The sequence below is a fragment of the Carassius carassius genome, chromosome 17 (genome assembly GCF_963082965.1).
Source record: "Carassius carassius chromosome 17, fCarCar2.1, whole genome shotgun sequence".
Lineage (NCBI taxonomy): Eukaryota > Metazoa > Chordata > Actinopteri > Cypriniformes > Cyprinidae > Carassius > Carassius carassius.
The window spans coordinates 15,304,266-15,326,062 of record NC_081771.1 but is presented as its reverse complement, the minus strand read 5'-3'; the positions used below and the strand labels follow the sequence as shown (position 1 = coordinate 15,326,062).

Here is a 21,797-nt window from a genome sequence, read left to right as displayed (position 1 = left end):
TTCATGTGAAATGGAAATATGGTATTTTTTTTTTATGTGCTTCTGCAACATCTGACTCACAAAACACTTTTGTTTTAACTATCGCCCAAATGTTGCCAAGACATAAAAAGGTTAAAAAGGTAATGCAGTCAGCTGGTGCGCAAGGTTGTGCATTGCAGTAGCGCATGTTTCCATGGTAACTCTACTGAGAGATACACACTTTACTAACTGAAGAGAGATGGTTTTGATTTTTGTTCTATATAAAGCACCATTTTAATGTGATTTCTGAGAAAGAAATGCTAAAATTAGCATAATACATTATGCTCTGTCCTTTAAAACTGAGAGTGAAATGGTCTTACCATGTCCGAGGGCTTGAAGGGGTTCCCTGTCCACTGATTCCCCTGAGATGCTGAAACCAAGGCCAGGGTTCTTCTCGATCCTTACACAGAGCTGTCAACAACATAAAACAGAATATCAGATTTAAGGCTACATTCATCTGAATGCATTTGAAAATGCTTCTCTTTATCTGCGTTTTGGCTTTTCATCCACATTAAGATGTTGTTTTGTAGACACTACAGCTTTTTGAAACACTCTTCCGAAGTGGATACATTTGAAAATGCCATCTTCATGTTGATGTGTCGACTGTGAAAATGGAGGTATTCCTGGATTGCATCCAGGTGCCACTGATGACAGCATATGAGCATAAATAGGCAGCAGGTGCAACACATACCAGGTTTTTCGTTGAGGAGCCGAGCTGGTAACCTGGCTGCCCAGTGGTGGTACAGCAGCCATAATGATAGGATTAGACATTTCTGTTCCCTCCTTCGGGGAACGAGGGTTACATACGTAATTGAGATGTTCCCTTACAGTCTGTCACTACAAGTCATGTCGTGAGGCTATACTGTGGACTTTACACATATGGTATCCACTTAGGTCTCTACATATTGAACCCTCCACTCTACAGTACAGACACTCTGGAGCAGTTTTAGCAAGCCAACACCATTTGAGGTGAAAACACAGGAGGATACCGGCTCAACACAAAGATTATAGAACCTAGAGAACGTGTTGGGGGTTGCCCAGCCTGCAGCTCTATAAATATCTGTCAGTGGAGGCACACAAGCCAGCGCCCAGGAGGATGCAACACTTCTAGTTGAATGAGCTTGCAACCTGAGTGGGCAGGGCACACCCCGTGCCTAATAAGCCAAGGTGATGGCATCCACTATCCAGTGGGCCTTCCTCTGCTTAGAGACGGCATTCCCTAACAGACAAAGAGCTGAACTGAGGTCCTGAAGCTTTGTGTCTGGACCACGTACCATCTCAAAGTGCAGACGGGACAGAGCAAAGCTAGGGCTGGGTCTGTCTCCTCCGGGGGCAGCGCTTGGAGGTTCACTACCTGATCCCTGAAGGGGGTAGTAAGATCCTTGGGCATGTAGTCAGGCCGGGACCTCAGGATTACCTAAGAATCAGCCAGCCCAAATTCCAGGCATGATCTGTTGACTGAAAATGCATGCAGGTCCCCTAAACACTTAATGGAAGCCAATGCAACCAGGAGCAGAGTTTTCATTGAAAGAAACTTGTGCAGTTGGGGGCCCGTCCAAACCCTCGGCACTGCATGTCTTGTCGTAGGTGGCCCCCAATTTCAGTGGCTCCTGGGGCTTATGGCAGCTGCTGCAGCAGTTATACTGCTGGGGTTGCTTCATATGAGACGTCTTCAAAACTGGCTTCATGGCAGTCATGATGTGGGCGTGGCAACGCGGCACTCACTGGGTCCGAGTTGCACCCATGTAGCTCTTTTAGCGGAATAAGCTATTTCTAAGCTATGCTCACACTGTCATCAGCGGCAGCTTGATGTAATCATCTCATGCCAATGTGTATTGGCTAATTTAATTTACAGTTGAAGTAGATTAATCTATGGAAGTGAGATCCCAATTCATCGGTCAAGATGTGACGCGTAGTGACCGACTGAAAGGGAACTAACACTAGCTTCACTAATCTTTTTGTATTCTATTTGTTTTATTTTTTAATTATTATAGGCCTACAATTAACAAAAGCAAAACAGGCCTCTAACACTAGGTTGCTCTATTATTTTTCTATTATACATGTTTTCTTTTTATTATGTAATAAAAAAAAAACTTGCAACTTGCTAGGTGTCCTGCGTTAAGCTAACTGAGTTTTGTTATAGCACTTGCATATCATTGCTCTTTTGTTGATTTTGATTGCTTCTATTGTCCTCATTTGTAAGTTGGATAAAAGCACCTTTTAAATGACTAAATGTAAATGCAATGTCTTTTAGCCAAGCACATATGGTACAAACTGAATAAAAATAAAACCTAGTTATTGTGACTTTTTACAGTTTATATCTTGTTGCCAATTCTGACTAATTCTGTCCAATTACTTTTTTTTCTAATTTAGTGGCAGAAAACGGCTTCCTCAAGTACCGGATATGGGTGTCATGTCACAAAATATATTTTTTAATATGACTGAATTTGTATATAATATGATCATCATTTAATAAAAACATTGTAAGTTACTAATTCCAACATTTTCATTTCCACGTTTATTCAAACAGCACATAAATTTGGGGTAAACTAATCAATTAAGCTCACCAAAATCTACATTGAGACATTTTTACTGCACAAGATATTGAAGAAGTTATGTTAAAATAAATATTAATCTCTCACACAAAAATATTAAATTTTATTTTAAATGACAAAAGCATTTCAATTAAGATGTACATAATTAAATGCAAAAAGTCTGGCTGTGCTTAATGGGTACATGTTTGTACCCTTTAAGCACACCCCTGTTCCCATTAAGCTCACAAGTTTTATTAAAAAATCTTGTTTATTTTAAACAAACTTTTTAAAGAATAATTGAAAAACAGTTTTATTTGAAAGTACAAAGTCAATCACAAAAAACAGAACACTAAAATCAAACAACAAAGGCATTCATTTTGTTCAATTATATATTCATAGTGAAGTGTCATTTAAGTACATTGCAACATCTAGACTAGTCCACGTTCAGCTAAATAACACATCTTCAAAAATCAAATAAGACAAACCAATAAAACATTTCATTCATGGAACACAGAAACTACCCTTATTATGAAGCCTCTTATTAAATGGATTTAATAAGACTTATCTATAGTCTCTTAAGGCTATAAGGAATACACTACACAATTTTTTTTTTGTGTAGTGTAAGTACATTTTATTTATAGAGCACATTAAACATAGCAAAGCTATCCAAAGTGCTGAACAATGTAAAATAAAATTAAAAGAGAAAAGGAAACACAGAAAAGAAGCAATCAAGACATAATACAATAAAACAACAATGAAGTGAAATTCAAATGCTAAGGAGAAAAGATACGTTTTCAACCTCGATTTAAAAATGGTAATGGAAGGTGCAAGGCGGCAGTCTAGAGGCAATTGGTTCCACAGACGTGGGGCAGTGACTGAAAAGGCTCTGTCACCCTTAGTTTTCAAACGGGAACGAGGGACAGATAAAATAGCCCTGTCAGCGGATCTTAAAAGTCTTGTAGATGGCAAAGGGATAATAAGATCTTTAAGATAAGATGGAGCTTGATTGTTAAGAGCTTTAAAAACAAACAACAGAATCTTAAACTGAACTCTAAAATGGACCGGAAGCCAGTGAAGAGAAGCTAAAATTGGAGTGACATGGTCATATTTCTTTGCCCCAGTCAGCAGCCTTGCAGCTGCATTTTGTACCAACTGAAGGCATGAAAGCGATGACTGAGGAAGACAGTGTATAACAGTGAATTATAGTAATCTAAACGAGAAGTAATAAAAGTATGAATAACCTTCTCCAGAATCCTGAAAAGACAAAAATGATTTAAGTTTGGGGATGACCCGTAATTGATAAAAACTGTTCCTAATGACAGATTTAATTTGTTTGGAGTCTATGATAATGCCCAGGTTTCTAACCTTTGAGGAAATGGATGGGAAATGATTGCCCAGCTTTTTAATAATATCCTTTCTTATTTTTTGGGGACCAAAAACAATTTCTGTTTTGTTTTCTGTGAGTTGGAGAAAGTAATTTGATAACCATTTTTTTTTATATATCTGAGATACATTCCAGCAATGGTTGAATGGAATCACCAGCTTTTAGCGGGAGGTACAACTGTGTGTCATTAGCATATAAATGAAAATAAACAGTGTATTCTAGACTGTAGTTGCTTTTTTTTCCTGGAAAAATATGACCGGTTTCTGTTGGCTCCTTCTCTGAATGGACGACATGCCTCTTTCATCTTTGGGCATTAACTATAATTATGTCTAGATTTTGTTATCTTAAAGATGTGAAAATAAGTTATTAACCATTTTATAAAGATTGAGTTAAGTGACAGCCATCAGTTTATATTTAAAGTATGTTTTTGAAGTATTTACATAGATGTTCAATGTGGAAGAGCTTAAAGGGAGCACACTTTTAATTGGAGTTTAATTGGAGCTTAATTGGAGCAGCAACTTTTTTAATGTAATATTTATTAAATTGACAATATTTTTCTGAATAAATTATCTAGGTCATGTATTAAGATCATACATATTTTATTATGTACAACTGTTATTAACAATATCTAAAAAAGTATACTTTTTCTTATTGATGTCGCACTGAAGCTATGTTCTTTTCATAGTAGTGCACCCTTTAAGCAGTATAAAACCACAGAGCAGCAATAAACTGTAAATTTATAATATTATGGATTTAAAAGTAGAAGCCAGTAATGCCTGTGAAATAATATATTAGTCTAGCACAGGTCTCCCTACATCCCAAGAATATTATTATATACAATTATTTACAATGATAAGTGAACAGATCCAAACATTATCAAAGAACATGACTGAATTCAGTCTAGCACGCTCAAAAAACTCCCGTTATAATCAATAAAGCTGCCTACAATGTCAAATGAATCTCTTACTTAAATCGTACTTAAATATATTTCCACTTGATGCAACTGATGAGAGAATTCGTGAGTTTAGAATTCAGTCAGCGTGCACGCGCTCAACACAACTCTACATTTCAGTGATGACTCATCTGAACGCCTCTTATTCGCCATTGCATTCATAAGCTCAACAGAATCATGTGTGATTTGTTAATGCAGAACACTGTAAAAATGCATAATTTGATGCATCATTAGCAGATCTAAATTTAATTTCAATTTGACACTTTTCATTCCATTTTCACTTTATTTGTGACATCCTTAATAGATTTAGTTCAATTGTACAGGGGCATATTTGCTGGCATTTTTGCCCCAAGCACTCATTAATTTAAGACCCGTGGCCATACGTGTCAGATATAGCAAAAGTAACTAAGGGAGGGCGGCTCTTTGCAAAGAGTCAGTTGGTCTTCTTTCTTGCATCCATTTGCAACTGTCCATTTCTTGCCATTTTATTTGAATGTATTCTGAGAGATGACCTGTACCTGCTCTGGAAAGCCATCCATACTCTTCTGGCCTTTAGTCTGGATAAAGCAGCGGGCGCTCTGAGGCCGGGGGCTGGTGGTAGTGATGGGCATGGGCAGAGGTGACTGGTACTGCTGGATGGACACCTTGTTGATTGCTCCCTCATACTGCTGGTCACGGGCCGTCCGGTGGGGATGGTTGGCTGAGGTTATCATCATAGTCTGTTGTTGATGGGGATTGTGAACACCAGGCTATGGGCACACATTAGGCAAACCTTTAATGATGTAGACTTCATACAGACAGCAAGCTCCTTCATATCATTACAGGCACAAAGACATTTATTAGTCACACAGGACCTTATGACATTTTTATTTCCCTATTAGATGTATTAATTTAATTAGACTTTTCTTCATAACACTAAATGTGTCAGCAGAAGCAAAATGTCCATAATATTGAGAGAGAACCTCAAGACATTCACCGATAGACTGAGGTTGCTAAGGAGACCGAGTGAGAACAAGCATTTTGAAATGAATCACGACAGCAGGTAGTAATTAACCCTGGCATTTGAAAAAATTAACATGGCAATCACGATATAACAGCGACGTCTATCTCGCAGAGAACAGGTTAAGCTAGAGGAAACTAAAGAGTAGAACATGACAGGGTTTAATACTTAGAGACATGTGGGCGTCTCTCTAAAAAACACATTGTGGAAATAATAAATCTATAGTGAGATCCAGACTAATGCAATGAATCATATATAATATATTACTTTGTTTTTTTGTTGTTGAAAGAACCTGTTTTTATGTAACCAAAAATACAGTAAAAAGTAATATTTAGAAATACAATTTTACTGTAGATTACCACATAAAATACGTTTTTCTTAGGTTTTTTTTTTTTTTACTAGAAAAATTTAAAACATGAAATGCATCAAACTTACACTACTTCAGTGATATTTTTGAGTAAATCACAGAATAAATTATGAATCGATTCACTGAAATAAAAATTATGATGTCGTTTTTAGGAAACTTAATGGCCAAGTAAAAACATATTTTAATGTTTTCATCTTTACAGTGTTTTAATATTTACAGTTATCATGAATATATTCAATTTACTGCCCAGCCTTAGTACATCCTATTTCGAAAACACAGAATTGAAAAATTACTCTTATCATAACCAATACCTTTTTGATGATATTCATGTTCTCTGGTGGCACGTCTCTTCGTCCCAGTGAATACGGGGCCCACTGGCTACTTGGGGAAACCACTTCTTGTCCATTATCTAAAATATTGCTCTGTTGTGAAGGTGTCTGAAAGGATATAGTGCTGTCAGCGAGCAGAATTCAAGACGGTGCTCTAGAATGACACCGCTTTCACAAAATGTAAAGGCATTTTGCATGGTAAAATTTCAAATATTGTGAGTCGGTTCTAGGCCTGTTGCACAAATCTGCTTTCAGTGACTATACTACTGAAGTTTTTCCAGGCACTGAAGTCAAGAAGGTGAACTGGCTTTTAGCATGGCTCATTGCAATGGTAACACTTAACAGCTAATTATTTATTAGTTATTTTATGTAAATGATATAAAATGATATATATATATATATACATTTCTTTCAGTCTTGTAAATGCATTTGAATGAAAAATCATTTTCACGACTATCTTTTAAACTTATTAACACCACAGAATATAAAAAAACAATAAACTCTGGACAATCCCTGAGTTGTCAGAGAACATTTTTAGCAAGTATTTGTCAACTCTAAACCTACTCTGAGTTTGTTCAACTAACTTCATACAACAAGCACAGCCCACTGTAATTGACACTTGCAATACAGACACTTTAAAATGCTGAAATAACACTTAACTACAAAGTATATCTGCATTTATGTCTAGTTAAAACAATCTTCCAATATGTGATCATTATATGATGAAGTAAAATGCTCTTATGATAACGATTTATTCTACACAAAATCTGTTTAAATATTTTTTGCAGTTAATTGCTTCAAAGAAATATTGAGCTTATTTGAAGTAAAAAAAAAAAACACTTAAAAACTATAACTAACCAATTTAACTTAAGTAACTGAAACTAGTTTACAAAAAGGCATGTTTGCATTAAAATAAATTACAAATACTCATGGTGCAGTGCTAATTCAGCACTTGGTAGTACTCGATTTTGTGTAGTTCACTATCCTCTACTCTCTTACAGTATTCACCAAACACCTGTTGGTGAATAAGTAAATAGAGGTTGGTGAACTGTGCACACAGATATTAAGAATAATATTTAGTGAATTCACCACTAACTGTTTAAATATGAGTGATTCAATTTGATATTTGGTGTAATTTTAAAAGGATCAAGAAGGCCTTTCATAAACGTATCTCTACTGTTGGTCACAGATTGCTTTGTTCTGTGAATTAAAGACAGAGGAAGACTGTAGTGCATAGACCAAACACAAAGACTGAGCACATGCAACAGAAAACACCTATATATGTTTAACATCACAGTGAGAGACAGTGTCTAGCCTGGAACTCAGAACAGCTGAAGTGTTAGATTAGTGTTAAACTGTGTTAGATGGTCTGCCTTATAAAAAGACTATTGTAGTGTACAAAAAAATGTGCCAAAATGATTATATTACCACTTTTTTAGAAGTTAAAGCAGAAGCCGCTCAAACGAGAGAGATCTAAAAAGAAAGCCTTCATAGGAGATGTTATGTTCATTTTACTTCTCCATGCTGAAACTGGGGCTGAAGTTCCTTCATACTCACATTCGGTAGAGGTAGCCACTGAGTTGTTTGGTTTTCATGCTTTGTGTTATTGTAAAAGTTTATTGTCATGCTTCTGCTGGCATGCGGTGCAGCATAGCCTCCAGAGTACAGCATGCCGAAGTTTACTGTGTTGTGCTTAAGGACAGCGCTCTGATTGGAGGGAAACAACCACATGACATGAGTGAATGGGTGTGCCACACAGAAAGGTCAAAAGGCTGTGGCTGGGGATACACTGGACTGCACATTGCTGCAACAGAGTGAGTAAGCTTGACAAACAGAACAACAACAGAACGTCATTACTGCCTATGTGACACATTAGTGATACACAGCGGTTACGTTTACAGTATATTAATAGCAGCAGTGTAGGACTAAACAATTATGTGAACAATGATGTATGCTGTAGTACTGTAATCCACTTACACAGAAACAAAGGTATGTAACTGGGTGAATCTCAGGAAAGAAATGTCAGGGTCAAATTCCACCCCAATTAAAAAGAAAAAAAGAAAAATTATATTTTGCCAAAAAATTTTTTATGCAATTTGATTTTACATTACTTTAAAAGTGAGAGCAATTTATTTAATGTGAAACAATACCATTACTATAATGTAAAATAAGTTTTAATTAAAATAAAAATGTTTTTTACTCTCAAATATAATGTTTTTTGAGAAAGGGGAGAGATTGATTACATTTTCTGAAAACAATGCCAACATTTTAAGAACATAATGATAATATATATATATATTTTTAGGCAGAATATGATTTTCTTTTATTTTCTTTGGATTTTGGTCTGAAATATGTCCCAGACATTTCTTGATAGTTCACATGAGATTCACCCCTATGTTCATGTGTCTAAAAAGCCTTCATTTGAGTTTTGTGTACTCCAAACATATTGTATAAAACATTGGTTATTGAGATCTCAACAATTATATAAGACTAAATAAAGACAGAATAAATTATTTATTTATTTAAAATACTGAGAGGTTATATAAAATCCAAGCTAACAAACACTTACGGTGCGTAGAAGAATAAAAAGCAAAGCTTGCTTACTCACCCGGTCTAGCCTCTTTGCTTCAATGTGTCTAAGCAGCTGCTGTCTCCAATCTACTGGCATTTTGGAGGTCGGGTCCTCTTGTTTTTGAGGGACAAGTCTCATCTTCATGTCAGCTTCAGGGCTCTTCTCAGTGCATGTACTAAGATTGTAATCTGAAGGCAATTTCTCCAGCAGTGCAGCCATGGTGGGTCGGGCAGACACTGGCCTTGCCTGAGATGCCCCATATGTCTCTGTGCTGTAGCTCCGTGCAGACAGGGGGCGACGTTGTGTCAGACTCTTGGTGGGGTAACCCATGATGGGCTTTTTGGGTTCTTGATAAGATGAGTAATCTTCGTCATACCTACCATTCCTCTTGTGGAACTGAGTGTCAGAGATGGTAGCCAAGTTGTTCTGTTGTTCCAGCATGCTCTGTTGAGACCTGTTGTAGTGCTCTGCCAGCTGCAGTTCTTGGTTCTCAGCTACTCTGCGGAACAACGCCATCTCTGTCGAACTTACCAGAGAGTCAGCGCGCCTCAGAAAGCCCGGCCTGGAGCGCTGGGGCTGGACCGAGAGCTGTGGATTGATGGCATCATCGGTGACTGCAGTCTGAGCAAATGAAAACATCTGTTCCATTGGAGGATAGCCTCGGTAGCCTCTTGGGCTCACAAGTTCCTTTGACAATGTCTTCCCAGGTTGGTTTACATATTCAGGGGCATTGGGGAATGGCGGAGGAACTCTCCTCTCCGCTTTCATAACATCCATGGCTCTTTGTGGGTTGAAGCTTTGGTCAAAATGGTAAACTTTCTTTGGGATGGCAGGTTTCTGTTGCTGCTTCAAACCAAAGCCATCCAGATCATCGTCCAGCATTGGAACAGATTGGCTCCTGGACATGCTCTGTTCTAGAGGTACAGGGAGGTCCGCTCTATCAACACTTCCCTGGTTTTCTATGCTAGAACTGTAGCTGTCCAAGGGGATGCTGTAAACCCTGTATGACCCCATATCGATTTCATCTATGCTCTGAGATTTCTTAAATTTCGCTTTTACCTCCTTCATCATTGGCGAAAGTCTTTCAGAGCTCTTGCTAAGAACCATAGTGCCTAATTTGTTTGGTTCTTTTACACCCTGGACATGCGCAGAAATGTTGGGATGACCTCGTCCCATCCCTGAGTCTGTAGAGTCCAGAAACCCCCAGGCTCTATTTGAGGGAAAGGTGCCGGATAGTTCCCCCATCTCCTGTTCGAAGTCTTTACGATCAGGATTGGGGCTGTTGGCTGGAGTAATTTCCAACTTGGAAGGAAAAGCTGTCCTGTCCTCGAAGGGACTGGGAGTCCTCGTCCAGTTCTGCCAGGGGTTAGAGGAAGGAGGCACTTCAGTTTCAGGAGTGGTGCGAACAGTGTGGAAAGTGAGTTGTGACTGATCGAGCTCTAGAGGAACTCCCACAATGCGCTCTTGTCTCATGAGAGGCCGCCGGCCATGTGCCATTGAGGCACTCCGGGGCTTTGAGCCTAGCATGGGGTTTCCAGCGCTGCTGTTTGGAGTGTCAAGAGGCGTCTCCTCTGCAACGAAACCTGTGTTATCGTAGTGGGGGGCATCGTTCCAGCTGTCGAAGGTGTCGCTCAGTGGCCGCCTCTCACCTCGTTGCTGCAGCGTGCTGGAAGGAGGTGTTTCCCTCTGGCTCAGAAGGGGCTTACTTTCAATAGGCTTTGGAAAAGACTGAGCCAGCCTGTTGGAAGTATTCAGACAAAATACATTGGAGATTTTACCAGTGCACATAGAATAGAATTGTGTAAACAAAAATATACCCACGGGATGATATGACAAGCATATTCCATATCATATAATTCTAATATATATATATATATATATATATATATATATATATATATATATATATACCACTTGAAGCTCATCAAGAGAAAGCCAAGAGTGTGCACAGCAGTAATCAAAGCAAAAGGTGGCTACTTTGAAGAACCTAAAATATGTGTATATATATATATATATATATATATATATATATATATATATATATATATATATATATATGAATTGTTAAAAAAAAAAACATTAAATAGGATTTATAAATCCAATGACTTGATTACACCTCTTATACGATTCTTTTATATATACATATTCAATTCAATTGGAAGCCCCTGTAGACCCTCAAGTCAAGGTCAATAAGCCTCTTATAATATATATAAAAAAATTACTTTAAAAGTAAAGCACTGCAATATTAGTAAATGTCAAATTACTTGTTTATTCCTTCTTGGGACTGAATCTGCAACATCTGAGTACAGCCCAAATTTATTAGGTTATCACTACCCCGACAGAACCTCATTGCTCTGTGTATTTTTGCTTTATTTGAGATATTGAAAATTACATTTAACTGAGCCTACAACTCTTTTAATGTAGTCTAATTTATGTTTAAATTAAAAAATTCAAGAAAAATATTGCTGTGGTTGACTGCCATCCTCATCAAATAGATTTTCAGTGTTCATAAAATGTTGCCTATGTAATACTTCTGCAAGGTTTTCAAAACAGAAATCTCTCAAAGAGCTCTTCTGAAGAACAGGCAGGGGAATGAGTGATAATTTCAAGTTTTTTAGCAGTACTAATATTATAAAACATATATTGTAATTAACAGCTGCACTTTATTCAAGATGGCAGCAAGAGACGTAATGTTGAACGTGACTTTGAGCGAAATAAAAATTGTGATGTGCGCAATAACACCCTCAAACCCCAGAGGGTTAAAAGAAATAAACGCCCAGATAAGGGCATCATCAATTTTCTTGCTAATTAACTATAATGAAATTTAAAACAAAAACTTTCAATCCCATAAAAAGGCAAATAAGAGACACCCCTTCAAAGGCACAGATTTGCAACGTACTCTAAGACACTGAACACAAATTTTTAAATGCAGTTCTGCGTTTCATGAATATTGCCAGTTAATGAAAACAATATGCAACTGATGGCTTGAATAAATTTTGATTATTGCCAGAGATGATTATTGCAAGACTATTTCAGTGATGCAATAAGCCCCAAGAAGCTGTGGTTTACAGCAAATTTATAACAGCTACGGGGCGTTGTTAGGCACGACTGCGAAGCTAACCCCCTTGTCTACTATAATTTCACTGTAAACCACGGCTTAACGGGGCTTATTGCTTTTATAAAACAGTTATTCCATATATGTAGTAAGATTTCATAGAATAAAATAGAGCAAAATGTTTAATGTTATAAATAAAAAGAGTATTCTTGCACCAAACAATGAGGTTCCTCAGTAACACATAGAAGTAAACAAAGGTGTATGTTTGTAGTGTAATTTACAACAGCTTCGAACACCAATCAGAATCAAGGACAGGAACTATCCATTTTTATAATGTCAGTTTGGGCCACCCAAAAGTCAGTGAGCTGGATATTTAAACTGTTTGATCAACTGTCATGTCATATGAGTGCGCAGATGGTCTGTTAGTTCATATAAATGAATAGTGGCAGTGATTCAATTCTTGCCAACCTGTTGGTCCAGTGAGTCTGTGATGGCCCCTCTTTACCAGATGTTTGCAGATTACTGACATTTCCAGGTGGGTTGGAGGAGCCAGATGATCCCTGGGAGGGTGAGTAGTCTGAATAAGTGGCAGATGATCCGCTGTTGTTCAAACAATGCATTTTGTCTGGCTCAGACTCATCGGTGGACTCTGAATGCATTAAAAAAAGATAATAGGTATAAAGCTATACAAGGTAAAATAGTTTATATGCATGGAGAATTGCTGTATTTTTGTCTAAAATAAACCCCAATTATTATGCTTCACACAACAACATTGAGTTCCAGTGTTCTCCAGTGCAATCACACAATGCACTTTGGGATTTGCAGAATGATTTTTTTTTTTTTAATAAAAGAACTTTATTAATAAACATCAAAACAGAATGAGGGGAAAAATTGTGAGTTTAATGTTGTGATGAAACGGAAGAAGCTGCAAGTCATTTCTTTTGTATTGTGACTCATCTGAGTGAAGAAGAAATGAGGGCCAAGGACTTGATTTTAATTATTAGTTGTTGATAATATGAATGTGTGCTTGCAGCCAATTGAAATGAGTTTTAGCAGGAGTCTGAATACGTCACCAAAGAGACCATTTCACTGGAAGATCAAGTTATGATATTAAATAAAAAAAATTAGGTCAAAGAATGAATTGCTCACAATACGATCAACAACATTCGTTTAAAAAATAGATTTCACGCTGACTTTATCTTATACAGGCTTCTGTGTCTTACCAACCTTTTTTTTCCTTGCCCAGTAACACAACTTTTGGTTTGTACATTGGTGGCTCTACCAAAGTTGGCCGCATGTCAGAAATTCGGATATCATTAGGGGAGCCTCCCATGGAGTCCTGGAAACACAAGTGTCAAATTCGCAGTGAACTAATAATATAAAGGAATGAAAAACACAAGGGGAGTGGGGTGTGGTTTCCCTGCAATCAAATAACAAACTTTCATTTAAAATAAAACAAGATCGAACAACACAAATTGTTTATATTAAAACTTATACTAAACGACATGTATAATCCAATTTAAGGTCACAATGACAATAAATGTAAATCAACATCCAATTATATTGAAAACTGTGGCTGTACTAATTGCAAACATTTTGGCTAAATGAAAATATGTTTGCCTAATTGCATATTGTATAAGAGATTCCAGTTCTTTTTTTTTTTTTTTTTTTAAAGATCAGTAAACTAAAACATGAAATACCTATGCAAAAACACATTAATGTAGCTAGTATTTAGGTTCTGTAAAGCTTTTACAGTATAGTGAAATGAGTCATTCATTTGAATATGCTTAAACAATTCCTTTCTTATATCACAGTGAAACTTTCATGATTCTAAAATGCAAACACTGGCCCAAAATGACCTCAAAGTTAAACAAAGCTGAAGTAACAGAGTGTGATCTCACACCTCAACATCAAGTAGAGATTCATCATTAGTAATATCTAGACTGTTATGATTCACAGGCTTTGTCCTGGCTTGTCAGGTCAAATCCCCCAGGAGCAAATCAGTTGCTGCCAGCTCTCTCACAGCTGTCTATAGCAAAACTCACACCTCTCAGACCTGACTGTACATCAGCAGGCTGGCTCACACAACCGGCAGCAGAGCATATCAGAAGACTCTCTCAGAACAGCCGCCTCTCCCCTTCTCTGCCTTTCATCTGGTCTTTTTTCTGCATTGCTCCCTCACAACATGTCAAAAGAAATTTGACTGTTTAATTTGATACGGCAGGCTAATGGTTTCACACTTGTATTAAATGAATTGTGAACAAAATTCTGCATGGGGGACATTTGATGCATGTTGTGAAGTGTTCGAATAATAACAAATATTTTGGGGAGCCCAACATTTGGAATAAAAGCACTGTAATACACTAACATTCCATATTTGAATTCAGTAAAACAATTTCAGAAAGGATACATTATGCTGACCAAAATTGGCAGATCAATTTATTTTTTTTATTAAATTTTAATATGTATTTTAAGTAATTTTGTTACATATTATTATATATCTTGTATAAAAGTAAATGTGTAATGTTGCAAAATATTTAAACAAACATTTTAAAATAAATGCTGTTGTTTTGAACAGCAGCATTCATCAAAGAATCCTGAAAAAAAAATAGTGAAACAGTAAAAATAAAATAAAAAATGTTTTTGAGAACCAAATCAGCATATTAGATTGATTTCTAAAGAACCATGTGAAAATGAAGACTGGAGTAATGGCTGCTGGAAATGTAGCTTTGTCATCACAAGAAAAGAAAAAAAAAAGCATTTTTAAATATATTACAATACAGTATTTCATTTTATATTAGTTATTTTAAATTGTTTAAAATATTTCTAAATATTACCGCCTTACTGTATTTTAGATTGAAAAAAATATGCAGCCTTAGCACATTTGATAAAAAAAAAAAAAAAACCTACAGGACAAAATTCTTTGTTTGCTTTCAAAAAAATAACCTAATCTATAGAATCACAGAAAATAAAGGGCTAACTGTGTCTCTGGACCCCCCCCCCCCCCCCCACACACACACAGTATCTGCTGCTGACGAAGCATTGTGAGTAGTTATAATTTAGATTTATTAATATTTATTTTTGCTTTTATAATACTTCTTATTTATTGTTTAATATTTATGAATATATATTAAGTTAGAATGTTTCCTTTAAATGTCATAGAGTCAGCAAATCTCTTGCTGTAATAAGAAATTTACATGACACTTCAAGGCTGCAGGACAGTCTCCCCTTACCCTGAGTTGAGAGATATCTTGGGGACTATGATGATAACTTGGGGGTCTTGGTTCTGTCTAGCCCCCCCGTAATTTGAACACTGGCTTCATTACTTCAATATGGGAAACAAACCCATGCAAGTATTTAACAAATGGTTCACCCACAATGGGGGTGTCTGAAAAAATGAACTGAATTTGCTTTGAAGGCAGTTGAAATGAGCCACCCCTTATGTTCAGCTGATTTTCTGCTGTCTTGTCTCTCAGCCACTTACTATGAGGCAGAAACAGGAAGAGGAAGTAACGGCCAGGCTCGTATTCTCTGGCTGTTGCGGCTTGGGAACGACGCGATGTAAAGAAATCTAAGCAAAACAAACATACATACATATATACAAACAAACAAACAAAAATGGATTCTCATGGTCTAGAAAGAAAGGAATGTGTAAGATACGTGAGGTTTATGGCACTGGTACTCCCAAGGTCCAGATAACCCTGATAATATTAGGAATATTTGTAGCTCCACAGTTTGGCCGGGGGGTCTCTGAGACCATGGGGGGGAACAGTGTGAGGCCAAGCTGCGATGGACACAATACTATTCTATTCTAAACAAAGAGCTACTGCAAGCGTAGAAAAGCCTTGCATCAATGAATGAATTATGAATGTAGCTGTGTTTGCGTAATTCCTTGAGATCTATAATAGTTTACTCAAATCATCTTAGCATTCCTAAATTCAATTAATATTTCCATATAGGAACCTTTAATGGATCCTCTTGACATTTCACGCTGACCTTTATTTTCTGTTTACTAAAAGATTTCCAGCTATATTCGGAGCAGTGCTACAGGATATAAAACTGAAGTAAAACACTACGGGTCTAGATTTCTAGTAAATAAATGATTGTAGGATATTTTAAAAGCGAGTTAGTAAAAAAATGAAGCATACTACAAGGTTACGGTGACATTCAATACTAATTGCACCAGCTCTCTCTAATATTCATAGGCAAAGTTAATGACATGGTTGTTTTTCTGTGTCCTAAACAGCACTGCAGCTCTTGCGGTTGAGGAGGGGGGTTGCTGGCTGTGAGAGATGAAACATTTGCACTGATCTTTGTGTATTTTATCTCCACAGGTTCAGCTAACCTTTAACAAACACTCTCAGCAATACTACCCAACACTCTGTATACACGCAGCCGAACTGACTCAGACACCGAGGATGCAAATACCAGGCCTTCAAAAACAAAAGAAACTACTGCCTGAATTTAATATTATTGACTTTGGATCCCTTATGTTTTGAGCTTAAAACAAGCTGAAACCCTGATATAATACTGAGACAATTAGAAGAGAAAACTTTAAATTCTTAAAAGAGAAAAGTCATACTTCTGAGCTCTCGGTCAGATCCTCTTTGTCTTTGCGTTTTGGGATGTCAATGGCTGAGTTGAGGATCACACCTTGTTCGGACATTGGTAGTTTCGAAAAGTCTTTGACCTCTCGTTCTGTCACCTACAAAGAACACACACTAATCTACAAGTGTCTCATGATTCAATGTCAAAATAAATGTGAGATTTTAGCAGAGGTTTGTGTTACACATCAGAGAGGACAATGTTAGCATTTGTTAATTTTAATTGTTGGAGAAGACTGGTTAATTTTAAGCTTTTTTGCAATATTTTCATCTTCCAGGTTTAAAATCCACATCGTGTTGACATCAGAATTTGTGGCGAAGGACTACAGTACATCGTTGACATGTCGGTGTCTCATAATTATTCATGAAACTGCGTGTTCTTATCCTATCCAAACTTTGCTTAATTGTTCCCAACAGCATGTGTTGATTTGCTATGACAGATGCTTCAGACTGTGAGACCACACACCCAGAGAAATGTTCATGGATCGAAGGAGAGTGTTTGTTTTTGCTTTGTAATAAGAGTTCCACACAAACGCGATTCATTCACTTATATTAGTGTATAACCATTTTTACAGCTCCTTGACGCAACCCGTCAAAAAGGCTTATATAAACACACCTTCAAATCACCTTCATATACAGTATAAAGTATGTTTTGATGCAGATTGTAAAAGTTGTCTCAACTTGTCTGCCTCCCCTCTTCCCGCTTCACACCACAGTCCGCACTGTTCGCAGTGCACCATGACCACTTTTTTTTAGCATTTTTAAAAACTGTGACGAAAACTAACCAGTGCTAAAATAGGAGGGTTTCATGACCCTTTAATATTCTATTATTATAATATAATAAATATAATGTGATTTTATATAATATAATAATAATAATACATCGATTTAATGATAATTAGCAATTTGTTGTAGTATATATATATATATACTACAACAAATTACTAATTATCATTAAATCGATGTATTATTATTATTATCCTCATTATTATACGTGTTAATTAATGCATTAAAACTGTAATGTATACACACACACACACACACACACACACACACACACATATATATATATATATATATATATATATATATATATATATATATATACAGTACAGACCAAAAGTTTGGACGCACCTTTTCATTCAAAGAGTTCTCTTACGAGAGCTCTCTCGTACTGCGTCTTAGCTAAGACGCTACGGGAAAAGTCTCTTTTCACGAAATACTGAAGCAAAAAATTATCCTTAATTTTGTATTTTTGTAAAGCGCATTTGCAGCAGTACACAGCCATAGGCGAGACGGCTCGTTCGCTCATTGGCTTGTTCTGCGGCAACTGCACAGCCTATCGAGCGCGGGCTGATGCAACATCAGACCAATAAGGGCGCTTCGCGCCCTTCTTGCCACTTCCCGCCGAAACGGGTGTGGCCCAACCTATAAAAGGAGCTCGAAAAGGCTGACTCACCTGATTTTTCATCTCTTCAGCGAAGCTCACGCATCGCTGGATCACGGAGGAAGCAAGCGCCGTCTGAGAAAGCACATCAGCAGGACGAGCCATTCTGAAGCTGCTGGCATCGCCGCCTTCCATTGCCGTTCCTGCTGCGCTATCCGGCGCCTATATCCTTTCAATCCTGTTATATACAAGCTGTTCTTTATGTGTGTGTGTGTGTTCGCCCTGCGACACACACTCGTAAAAGAGCTCGCGTCTTTTTTAAGATGCCTTCCTGCGGCTCGTCAGAGCCCCACTCAGCGAGGGAGACCGGTACGTCATCTGTGTCTCCTGCCTGGGTGAAGATCATGCAGCGCTCGCTCGCTGACGGCGGATGCCCCCACTGCGAGCTGTTGCCATGGTGACTCTGAGGACTCGCCTGGCCTTTTTCTCTGAGCCTGCATTCTCCGCTGCGCTGAGGCGCCGTAAAAGCATCGCTTCCAGCGGATTCCGGAACCGTCTTCAGCTCAACCGAGCTCGCCGGTTCGCCCTGCTTCACCGGCCCCCCCTGCATCGCTTCCCGGTGGGCAGCGCCCGCTGTTTGCCGGCGCGTCGTCCGAGGAAGTCGATCTCAGGGCCGCGTCGGGGGAAGAGGACACGCGCTCTCTGCTAGCTTCGGGCAGTGAGGGCTGGGCGAGCTCCGAGGATCTCGCGCCTTCTGCTCAGAAGCCCAGCAGACGAGCTGACATCGAGAAGGAGCCGGGGCGAATGATCGTGTTGGCCGCGATGAGTCTCGGCCGCGAGTGGTTTGCACCAGCGCCCCCCCCTCTCGTTCCCGGCTGGATGGTATTTCCCTTTCGGATGAGCGTACTTCTCAAAGCCCGCCTCATTTCTTCCTGAGCTTCACAAAGAGGTGGCGAAGGCTTGGAACGCTCCATATTCAGCACGAACTCGTTCGTCTGTCTCACTAGCATTCTCCACACTGATGATGCTAAAAACAGGAACTACCACTCACTTCCGCCGGTGGAACAGGCGATAGCAACGCACCTTTGTCCGCCCTCTGCTGGACGGCGGCAAAAGCGGTGTTGCCATCTAAAGCCTCCTGTGTGACGCTGCGTCGGCGCTACTAACGATGGCTGCTTCATCGAAGCGCAGGTGTACGAGTTCCGCTGTGGCCGAGCTCTCACCCAAGCGCGCCGCTGTTTCAGTTCCAGGAATTGTGACTGTCTCAGCGTTTTCTGCAATGCGCAAGCCTGCACAGTTGCCCGCTTGCCTGCACACAAAAGCCGTTATCACAACAGCTTCAGCAACGCAGCTCGAGACCCCCGTTCTCGCTCTACTGGCCGTTGCCCCGCGCTGCGGGGACCGCGGCAGAGGATTACGGTGAGGCCGGGAGCCCCGAAGCCATCCTGGGAAAGCCATCTGCGCATGCTGCATGACGCTGCGTCGGCACTACACACGATGGCTGCTTCATCGAAGCGCCGGTGTACGAGTTCCGCTGCGGCCGGGCTCTCACCTAAGCGCGCCGCTGTTTCAGTTTCCAGAGATTGTGACTGTTTCAGCGTTGTTTGCAATGCGCAAGCCTGTACGGTTGCCCGCTTGCCTGCACACGAAAACCGTTATCACGGCTACCCAGATATTTCCCGAAAAAGGTGTAATTTCTGGTGTCCCGGCCACGGCCGATGGTGCTATAAATGAAGTGACGATGCCCACTGCTCAGTGCCCATCTCCGCATATAAGCACAGCCCTTCACACAGGGCTCGCGCCTATAAAAGCGACTCAAGTCGATCACGCGCACTACATAGTAGACGTGCCCACTCCTCAGTGCCCACAATCACTATGTCACACGCGTCATGTGGTTTCTGTAAAAACGAAACCCGTGCACGTTCGTCCGGCCACGGCCGATGGTGCTATAAATGTAGTGACGATGCCCACTCCTCAGTGCCCATCTCCACATGTAAGCACAGCCCTGCACACAGGGCCTGCGCCCATAATGTCGACTCAAGTCGGTCGCGCACACTGCATAGTAAACGTGCCCACCCCTCAGTGCCCACTATTACTATGTCACACGCGTCATGTGGTTTTTGTAAAAACGAAACCCGTGCGTGCTCGTCCGGCCACGGCCGATGGTGCTATAAATGCAGTGACGATGCCCACTACCCAGTGCCCATCTCCACATATAAGCACAGCCCTGCACACAGGGCTAGCGCACATAAGATCGACACAGATCGGTCGAGCGCGCCGCATAGTAAACGTGCCCACTTCCCAGTGCCCACATACACTATGTCACATACGGCGCGGGGCTTCTGTAAAAACGAGGCCCGTGCACGTACATTCTGCACAGGCAGACAGCGAGTTTAAAGTGGTAAAAGTGCACACATGCAGCCCACGGTTACTCGCAGATATATCGAGTCCCACGGGACCCGCTCAGCCTCCCTCCAGTCGGTTAAGCGCCGGAACGGGGTCGAGGAAGAGCGATCTGCCCGCTGTGATCAACGCGCTCCCCGCCTCAGATGCGCAGCACACTCGAGCGCCGCCGTTGCCCAGTCAACAGAGCGCGTTTCGCATCCAGCCCTTAGCCATTCATGCAAATGCATGGTCAGTGCTTCCAGGGGTTTCGGATTGGGTGCTAGGCATTATAAAGAGAGGCTACACGCTACAGTTTTCTCGACGCCCACCGTGCTTTTCAGCGCGCGTCGAAACTACGGTCAAAACAGAAGTAGCACACATACTTCGGGCCGAAATATCAAAACTGTTGAGCAAAGGGGCTGTAGAGCCTGTGTCTCAAAGCGAGGGGGGGCTGTACAGCAGATACTTTCTGGTGCCCAAGAGAGACGGGGGTCTCCGGCCCATACTGGATCTAAGACAGCTGAACAGGCATTGATGAAACGCAGTTTCAAAATGCTCACGACCAGGAAGCTCCTCGCGCAGATTCGCAGAGGGGACTGGTTCATGTCAATAGATCTGAAGGACGCGTATTTTCAAATACAGATAGCGTCAAACCACAGGCGATATTTGAGATTCGCCTTCGAGGGCCAGGCATACCAGTTTGCAGTCCTGCCATTCGGCTTGTCCGTAGCTCCTCGTACGTTTACGAGGTGCATGGCTGCAGCGCTCGCTCCTCTTAGACTCAGAGGCACACGAGTGCTGAATTATTTGGACGACTGGCTGGTTCTGGCCCGATCATGAGCGGAGCTCATGGACCACAGAGCCGTTTTACTCGATCACCTCGAGAAGCTCGGCCTCAGTGTCAATTGGGTGAAGAGTTCGCTGAACCCCAGTCAGACGATCCTGTTTCTGGGTATAGTTCTGAACTCGTGTTCCATGACGGCGCGGCTGTCACCACAGCGCGCGATGGGCATTCAGCGTGCAGCGAGTTCTTTCCGCTGTGGCGCGACTGTGTCGCTCAAACACTGTCAAAAGATGCTGGGTTTCATGGCCTCAGCATCTCCGGTTCTGCGGCTGGGCCTGCTCCGCATGCGCCCCCTGCAGTTCTGGCTGAAGGCTCGGGTGCCGCGCAGAGCGTGGGCGTCTGGCCGGCTGCATTTCAAGGTCGATC

General features: G+C 40.2%; 1 protein-coding gene across 1 annotated transcript in view; it reads right to left on the bottom strand.

The window, feature by feature from the left end:
• Window positions 1–109: 109 nt before the first annotated feature.
• Window positions 110–21,797, bottom strand: part of lrrc7 (leucine rich repeat containing 7) — a 67,028-nt gene continuing 45,340 nt past the window's right edge. Inside the window, 10 exon segments of the mRNA XM_059571087.1 lie at window positions 110–375; window positions 377–429; window positions 5,407–5,637; window positions 6,567–6,692; window positions 8,142–8,291; window positions 9,193–10,894; window positions 12,680–12,860; window positions 13,439–13,550; window positions 15,696–15,782; window positions 16,794–16,916. Coding sequence (XP_059427070.1) covers window positions 312–375; window positions 377–429; window positions 5,407–5,637; window positions 6,567–6,692; window positions 8,142–8,291; window positions 9,193–10,894; window positions 12,680–12,860; window positions 13,439–13,550; window positions 15,696–15,782; window positions 16,794–16,916 — 2,829 coding nt within the window. The 3' untranslated portion in view covers window positions 110–311.